The sequence below is a fragment of the Equus asinus genome, chromosome X (genome assembly GCF_041296235.1).
Source record: "Equus asinus isolate D_3611 breed Donkey chromosome X, EquAss-T2T_v2, whole genome shotgun sequence".
Classification (NCBI taxonomy): Eukaryota; Metazoa; Chordata; class Mammalia; order Perissodactyla; family Equidae; genus Equus; species Equus asinus.
In genome coordinates this window covers 119,531,595-119,540,240 of record NC_091820.1, presented here as the reverse complement: position 1 = coordinate 119,540,240, position 8,646 = coordinate 119,531,595, and the positions used below count along the sequence as shown (strand labels likewise).

The 8,646-nt window shown below is 40.4% G+C and overlaps 1 protein-coding gene across 4 annotated transcripts in view; it reads right to left on the bottom strand.

Annotated features, from left to right (window-relative positions):
- Positions 1 to 130: 130 nt before the first annotated feature.
- Positions 131 to 8,646, bottom strand: part of SLC25A14 (solute carrier family 25 member 14) — a 30,462-nt gene continuing 21,946 nt past the window's right edge. For all 4 annotated transcript variants that reach the window (XM_070501740.1, XM_070501739.1, XM_014852959.3 and 1 more), the window contains 3 exons: positions 8,040 to 8,175; positions 1,533 to 1,613; positions 131 to 580 (listed from right to left, as the gene is read on the bottom strand). In XM_070501740.1, the coding sequence (XP_070357841.1) occupies positions 539 to 580; positions 1,533 to 1,613; positions 8,040 to 8,175 (259 nt within the window). In that variant the 3' untranslated portion in view covers positions 131 to 538. The remainder of the gene's footprint in view (positions 581 to 1,532; positions 1,614 to 8,039; positions 8,176 to 8,646) is intronic.

Below are 8,646 nucleotides of genomic sequence, written 5' to 3'. Positions count from 1 at the left end.
CTATTCCCATAAATGTGCGTTAAGAATCCTGACTCAATTTCACAGTCACCTTCTCTTTATCACTTCTGGAGAATGTAACTTAAAGAGTTGGCAAAGAAGAAAATAGTAAATGAAGACAAAGCCAAAGTGATTCTGCCAATAATTACTTTAATGAGAACCAAGGTCTATAACATACATAGTGGTAACTGCCCTGGCCTATGCCTTCTGCTTTAGCCCAAGTCTGGGGCTAACCAACTGCATTTCATCCACATTTCAAAAGAAGGCCATTTGGAATGTCATCCATCAGTATCCATCTTCACAGAAGATACCAATCTGGGGCCAGAGTCTCAATGTTAACATTTCCTCTCATGGAAAAGTTAACATGGTAACACAAACATATGAACAATTTTGAACCATCCTATCATTCTTCCATCAGGAGGCCCTTGGGAGACCAATGGTTCAGTAAACACAACTCTGTCAAAATACATTACAACACGGAAATAGGGAAAAGAAAAAAGTAGAAAGGTTGGCAGGGCTTGGCTCACATATAATTCAGTCCTTAGATTTGAAGCCTCTTGAGTTGCTCATATGTAATAAAAAACTGAGGAGTAAGTCATGGAAGATCACTGGGTTGATACTAAAAGCCAAACCCAGTTCTAAGACTATGCATTGCATTCTCTTAAACCGAGGTACTTAGTCTGTGCTATTCTAAGCTGCACTTGCTTAAAAATCATTTTTAAAATAATACTTGGCAAATTAAGCATGCGCTGAGTGCCCACCATGTGCCTGTTATGATTGTTGGCATTTAGCAACACAAACAGATTAGAACTCTAACATACTTACAGTCTTAAGGGACAAACAGGACACACACACACACACACAAATAACCAAGAATGTCAATAACAACATAGGATTCGGTGCTAGAGTAATTGTTACAGACATTAGGAGATCAGAGCAAGAAAGGAGGGAGATACTATCTCCCTCAGCCTACAGACTCCACAAGGGTAGGGAATTACTTTTCAATCCTGCAATGCTTATCACTATACACACGACACCACACACAATATCAAACGCGTGACTCTGCACATAGGAGGCACTCAAACACAGCTAAAGGAAGAAGATTCACCCATGGGGAAAGAGCCCTACTTGGCTCTGGATTCCTTTGCCCTATGAGCGTTTGCTATCTCATTACTTCCCAACTACTTTGGTCCTATAGTTAGAAGTAGGAAATACTGACCACCTCAGCGAGAACATTCTTGTGGGCATCTCCCAGCAGGGTTTCCAAAAACTTCAGAGCCCCTTCTAGGTTGGCTGTGTTTGTTGTTGTTTTGTTTTAAAGAGGAAACTTTGGCATATCTTTTCTACTCCCTTTAGTTTGTATTGGACTCCAACTGACAGATGTTTCTCTTGGTTCCATCCTCAACAGTCACTATTAGAATGCTTAAGTTTCACGCTTGCCTAAAGGCTTAGATAATCACATTTTCCTCCCCATATCCTACAATTACCTGGGAGCTTGAAGCATTTGCTTTCATTCTCGTGTTCTAAAAGGATACAATGATGTTCCAGGGTCCAAGTCGAAGCCAGTTTGGCCAAAATCCTTTATAGAGTGCAAAAAAGCCCTCATGTTTCCACATCTGAGGAAAAGATATAATCAAAAACAGAGTGAATTTCCCTTTCTTTTTACATCTGACAATTACTTTTATTTTAGTACTCATCTTCCATGTCCCTCCCCAACAACTATGGCACCATGAATGGTCCTTTTTTCTAAAGACATACATTTTAAATTCATATGTAGTCTAAATCCATCCACCCACTCATTCAACAAATATTTACTAAGCACCTACTATATACAAGGCACTCTTGTTGATGCTGGAAATATAATAGCAAACAAGAGAGAAAAAGTGTCCGTGATAGCCAGCCTCCAAGATGGGCCCCAAGGAGAGCCACTTCCAGTTATTCATGCCCTTGTGTAGCCCCTCCCACAATACATCAGGATTGGTCTGAGCCACCAATAGAATATGGCAGTAGTGAACTTATGTCACCTCCAATGCTGTCATAAAAGACATTTTATACATAATAAGGCTTCTGCCTCTCCCTTGTTCTCTCTTGGATGGTTCAATCTGGAGGAAGCCAGCTGCTATGTCACGAAGAGAAAACCACGTGGTGAGAAACTAAGGCCTCCAGCCAACAGCCAGAGAGGAATGGAGGCTTCCTGCTAACAGCCACATCAGTGATTTTTGAAGCAGATATCCCAGCACCAGTCAAGGCTTGAGAAGACTGTAGCCGCAGCTGACATCTGGACTACAACCTCATGAGATACTAAGACAAAGGCACTCAGCTAAGCTGCTAGTGAACTCCTGACCCACAGAAGCTGTGAGATAATAAATGTTTGTTGTTTTAAGGCACTAAGTTTTGGGATAATTTGTTACACAGCAACAGATCGTATACAGTCCCTCCTTCTCATGGAGTGTATACTCTAGTAGGGCTGACAAATACAAATTGATATATATTATATCCAGAAATGATAAGTGCTAATAAGAAGAGTAAAGCAGGGTAAGGGAATAGGGAGTTGGGCAAGTTACTATCCTTCTCGGCATCTGCTTCATCACTGTAAACTCTGTGTAATGCCATGTTCTACTTCACACGAATGCTTTGAGGATTACATGAGGAACAATGTGAATTGCTTTGAGTTTGGGTTTCCTGTTTTATACACTGGGGATCCTACACAAAGCAACTGAGTGGTTATGAGAATTAAATGACAAATTATGCATACCAAAAGTGATAAACTGTTGGTGTCTGCTGAATTCAGCCAGCAGAAACAGTTCATACTTAATCAACAAATATCTATTAAGTAACTCCTGTGTTAGGCATTGTCTTAGTCATTGAAAAATGTTAATTTGCTGTTCTACTGGTAAGGTAAAACCCACCACTACACTAAAAAATTTATATATTTGGGTAAGACAATAATATGAGAATCCAGATTTGTAAATATCCCTTATCTCACCCTGTAGATTAAGAACACTGGAGATAATTATCCATACTAACCATTTTTTGGAGCAAATAGTAACACAATAAGGGTGCTATTTATGGAAACTTAGTGGTAATATGCTTCCCCCAATGGATCTTCGACAAATGCTGAAGGTCTCGCACTAAAACTGATGTTTGAAAATTGTGAAAATCAGCCAAAAAAAAAAAAAGCCCAGGATTCAGAGAACCTAGAATCAGAGACAGCTGAAGTGACATGGGATCTTAGAGATACAATCCAACCCCATCACCTCTCACCTGGACTACCACAATAAGCCTCCTAACTGGTCTACAATCTCCATCTAGAAGCCAAAACAATCTTTTAAAATTATAAATCAAATAGTGTCACTTTCCTGCTTAAAGCTCTCCAATGGCTTCCCAGTGGATTTCATTCCAACTGCAAATTTTCTGCAATGACCTACAGGATCCTACATGATTTAGCCCCTGCCTCTCTCTCCAGCTCCATTTCCTACCACTTTCTCCTTCATTCACCACACTCAGCCACGCCAGCCTCCCTTTTAACCTTTGAACATGTCCAGCTAATTCCTAACCCAGGGCCTTTGTACCTGCTCCCTCTTTAAGAAATGCTTTTCTCTCAGATCTTCACATTGCCGCCACCTTCTCATCATTCAGACCTCTGCTCAAATGTCACCTCCTTACAGCCTTTTCCTGGCCAGCCGAGTTGAAGTCGTTCCCCATCACCATCTCTGAGTCACTATGTCATGCTGTTAGTTTCTTCTTAGCACTTACTTCTATCTAAAATTATACTGTTTACTATTTGTGTGTTTATTGTCTGTCTCCCTCAACTAGCATGTGATCTCCAGGAGAGCAGGGACTATGTTTGTCTTAGTCACCATTACCTCCCCACCACCAAACAGTCAGGTACAGTAAAGTGTCCAATAAATATCTGAATAAGTATTTTTTGCACAAATGAACACACACACATAATGAGGGTCTCTAACACTCCCGTGAGCCATCTGAATCCTTATAAAGCTCCAAAACAGTGACCAGCTTCTTCACAACGTTAGAACTTGGAGGCACACTTTTTGGCTTGAGGTAGTTGTGTGTAAACAAATGAACTTCTGTAGACAAACAAAGACAACAGGCTACTTCATGAAGTTATGCAGATTCATTCAATCAATAAATAATTTGCTGTGGATCAAGTGATAAACAAGATGCACATGGCCCTGCCTTCACGGAACTTAGAGTCTACTGGGGCAGACAGACATTAAAAGCAATTAGAGTAAAATGTAACAAATATGAATAAATGTGATAAAGGCACACAATGGAATATTATCCAGCCATAAAAGGAACAAAGTACTGATACATGCTACAACACGCATGAACTCTGAAACATTACGGTAAGTGAAAGGAGCCAGTCAAGAAGGTCACACATTATATGATTTCATTTATATGAAATATCCAGAATAGGTAAATCTGTAGAGATAGAAAGTAGATTAGTGGTTTCTTAGGCATGTGGGAATGGAGAGATGATCGCTAGAGGGTACAGGGTTTCTTTTTGAGGTCATGAACATGTTCTAAAATTGACTGTGGTGACGATGGTTGCACATATCTGTGAACATACCAAAAGCCACTTAGAAGTGGTGAGTTTTACGATATGTGAATTAGTCCTCAATAAAGATGTTTTTTAAAATATAATAAATGATATATAACAAAGGAAGTACACGAACTATGTACAGATAATCCAGCTCAACAGTCAGGGAAAGCCCTTATGAAAAAGTAATGAGATCTGAAGAATGAGTGGGAGCTAGTCAAGTGAAAGGGTATTTAGGGTAGGGTGAGGGGCATCTAAAAAAGTATCTGGCACGAGTGAAAACTTGGGGATGAAAGTTTAGCACTAGAAATTGTTCAGGATGTCTCGAATGCAGAAAAAAAGTAGCAGAGATAAGGCTGTAGAAGTAAAAAGGGGTCAAATCATATGGAGCCTTGAGTCAATGAGAAGTCATTCAAGGGCTTTAAGATGGAGGTGATAGGATGAGATCTGCAGCTGCTCTTTTCTATGTCAGTGATGAATGCATGACTCCATTCACCAAAGTGTCTTGGGACTCTTACAGATGAAATAATAAAGTATGATGCTATTATATATCATGACAATACAGAGTGAAGTAGTTTTAAAGAACTTTAATAACAAGTGAGTGAGTGAGTATAAGTACTTAAAGGTTATTGTCAACATGAAAATATGTCTCTGCTGATATGACAGAGCACAGTGGTTACAAGGACAAACCTCCGAATCAGACAGACCCTGTTTGAAATCCCAGATCTGCCACTTAGTAGGTGTGTAATCTTGAGTAAATACTTAGGTGCTCCGAACCTAAGTCTCCCCATTTATAAAATGGGAAAGAGAATACCTACTCCGTAGGGTTGCTGTGAGAGTTAAAGGAATACTATAGTATCTGGCATATAGTAAGAATTCAGTAAATGCTAGCTATTACTATATTATTGTACCTTCTCTCTCTTCTTAGCCAACCTTCTTAAAAGAGTATTTTACACTCGTCTACTTATCACCACTTCCTATTAGAATTTAAGTGTCATAAACTTTTTTGACAACCTAGAACAGTACCTGGCACATAAGACACTTACACATTTTTTGCACTGAATGAATGAATGATTAAACACACTCCTCAATGCACAGCAATCTGGCTTTTGCAAACACCAATCCAGCAAAACCTCCTCTAGAAAACATTAAATCCAACACACACTGCAGTTTTTATACTGGATCTCTCTATTGCATTTGACATTAAATAACTACTCACCCCTTCTTGAAACTCATTACACCCTTGGCCTCCATGACATTACGCTCTTCTAAGTTTCCTCATATCTTGAACTGTTATCTTTTGGTGTCTTTCCTGGGTTCCTCATCTGCCCAGCCCTTAAAAACTGGTGTTCCCCAGAGTTCTTTTCTTGGCCCTGCTCTTCTCGATACACCAGTGATTGTCAAGTGAAAGGTTGAGCAAGTCAGAAATACCAAGGGAAGGCTTTTGCCAAACTCTACTCCCCAGGGTCTGACAATCACTGCCTTTGCAAATCACTATTAACAGAAAAGTTTTATAATACTCCAGTGTGCTGGGAAGGCAAAAAGGTTGTGAACTCTTCTACCTGCTCTCCTTGGTCTCCCCCTCCACAGTTATAAAACACCTGTACACCAGTGATTCCCCAGGCTCTTATCTATACCCCTGAACTTTCCCCTAAATTAAGACTGGGGTACCCAAATATATCCACTGAATGTTCCTCACACACCTCAAACTAAGTGTCCAGAACTGTAATGTCCCCCACAAAACCTGATCCTCTTCCTGTGATGCCTCTGTCAATGAATGCCACCACATGGTCATCAAACCCAAAACCCGGGAAGTCATCTTTGACACCTCCTTTCTCCCATACCTTTCCATATCCAGTCAACCAAATCCTGTTGACTTTATCAACTAAATTATTCTCAACTCTATCCCACTTTCTACATTCCCATTATCATGCTCAAGTTCAGGCCCTCATCACCTCTTGCTCCGATTACTATAAGAGGCTTCTAATCAGCTTCCCTTTCTCCTAGGTCAGTGGTTCTCAAAATGTGGTCCCCAGGCTAGCAGCATCAGTACTGCCTGGGAACTTGTTAGAAACGCAAATTCTCAGATCCTCCAGACCTACTAAATCAGAATCTAGTGATAGGGCCTAGCTATCCGCATTTTAACAAGCCCTCCTGGTGATTCTGATGCACCTTAAAGTTTTAAAAACTACTGATCCAGGCTTATCTCCTTACATTAGTGGTTTGCAACCTTGGGTGAACATTGCAATCACCTGAGGAGTTTTAAAAATATTGACACCTGGATCCTACCCCCAGCGGTTCTGAATTCATTGGTCTAAGGTAGACACAGAAGCTGTGAAGATTCCCCAGATGATTCCAATGTGCACCTAAGATTAAGAACCACTGTCTTAGATCCAGTCTCCACCGGGCCAGAGTGATTTATTTAAAATGAGAATGTGACCTGATTAAAATCTTTCAATAGCTCCCTGTCGAGTAAAAAAATGTCCAAGCTCCTCATCATAGGATTCAAATCTTTTATAACCTAACTAACCCATAGCCACCAACATGAGGAAGGCACCATGGTATAGAGGTTGAGAATGTCAGTTTGATGTCTAACGGTCTGAGTTGAAATTCCAGCTCTCCGACTGACTAGCTGTGAAACCTTGGGCAGATTAGTTAACCTCTCAGTGCTTCAGTATCTACCTCATGGGGTAACGGTGAGGATCAAATAAACGAATACGTGTAAGTCTCCTTAGGACAGTTCCAGATACGCAGTAAAGCACTCAACAGATGTAATTTATTATTATTCAAGATGCCACCATTTACAGGCAGCCTATCCCAAACTTCCACATCAGACTGAAATTTCCTCCCATAGATCTCTGAGTTTATCACTTACCAAGTGGTGTTAACTGTTTATACACATGCAGTACACTATAATTTCTCTGTACCTACTAAAATGATGCCTGATACATAACAGCTGTTAAACTAAACTAATAGCAGAGAAAGCATATGGCGATATCATATTTTAGTCCCAAATTTGTTTCTTGTAGAAGCATTATCACCAGTGATTATATAATACATTTATGATATTCAGCTTCCTACAAACATGACATAGCAGAAATTTCCAAAGCCAAAGTGTGAACAACACGGAACTGAAATCGAGTACCGGATTTTCTATTACAGGGTCTCTGTCTTGTCTGAAGCAGGCAAATGTGGGATATAAGTCCTTTCTATCAATAATTCTCATGGTGCTACTGATAAAAGTGTCCTACATTCTCAAGTGTTCAAATTGGAATAATTCTATTAAGGACCACTGTGCACCAGCAGATCACCAAGGAGACAGCTTGTCTACCTGAGAATGACTCTCAAAGGCTACTAAAAATATACATAACAATTCTGCCATCTTCAGAATGATTATGTAGCAACTACGAACAAGGACTGAAAGAAGGTCTGAGGCATCAAAGAAAACCAAAAATGCAACCCAAGCCCACAGTGTGCATACCTTTAAAATACCATCCAAAGTGCCCTTATAGAGGTCCACATGTCCCACAATTGCCCTCTGGTTCATCATGCGAGTTCGAACCACGTCAACTGGATTGGAAGCGAGAGCCCCAGCCAAGCCGCACGTAAAGCTGGAACTAAAGATGAAAAGTTGAAGACGACAGATCGCCCCACTTCTACCCCTGCTCACTAAACAGAAATTAGGCCAAAGATAAATGTACAATAAGACAGACTCGTCAGATAAAACCTAGCACTTGCTCTTTCATTACAATCTAAAAAGAAAGGAAATCTTTTGTAAAGAGACATCATTCAAAAGTTATCCCCTTCATCCTTCAATCCGAAACTCAGAGAGCCTTTTTCTTTGTTCGTTTTTTTTTGTGAGGAAAATTGGCCCTGAGCTAACATCTGTTGCCAATCTTCCTCTTTTTGCCTGAGGAAGATGGTCCCTGAGCTAACATCCATGCCAATCTTCCTCTACTTTGTATATAGGATGCCGCCACAGCATGGCTTGATGAGCAGTGTGTAGGTCCATGTCCGGGATCCAAACCTGCAAAACCTGGGCCACTGAAGCAGAGCACACAAATTTAACCACTAAGCCACTGGGCCAG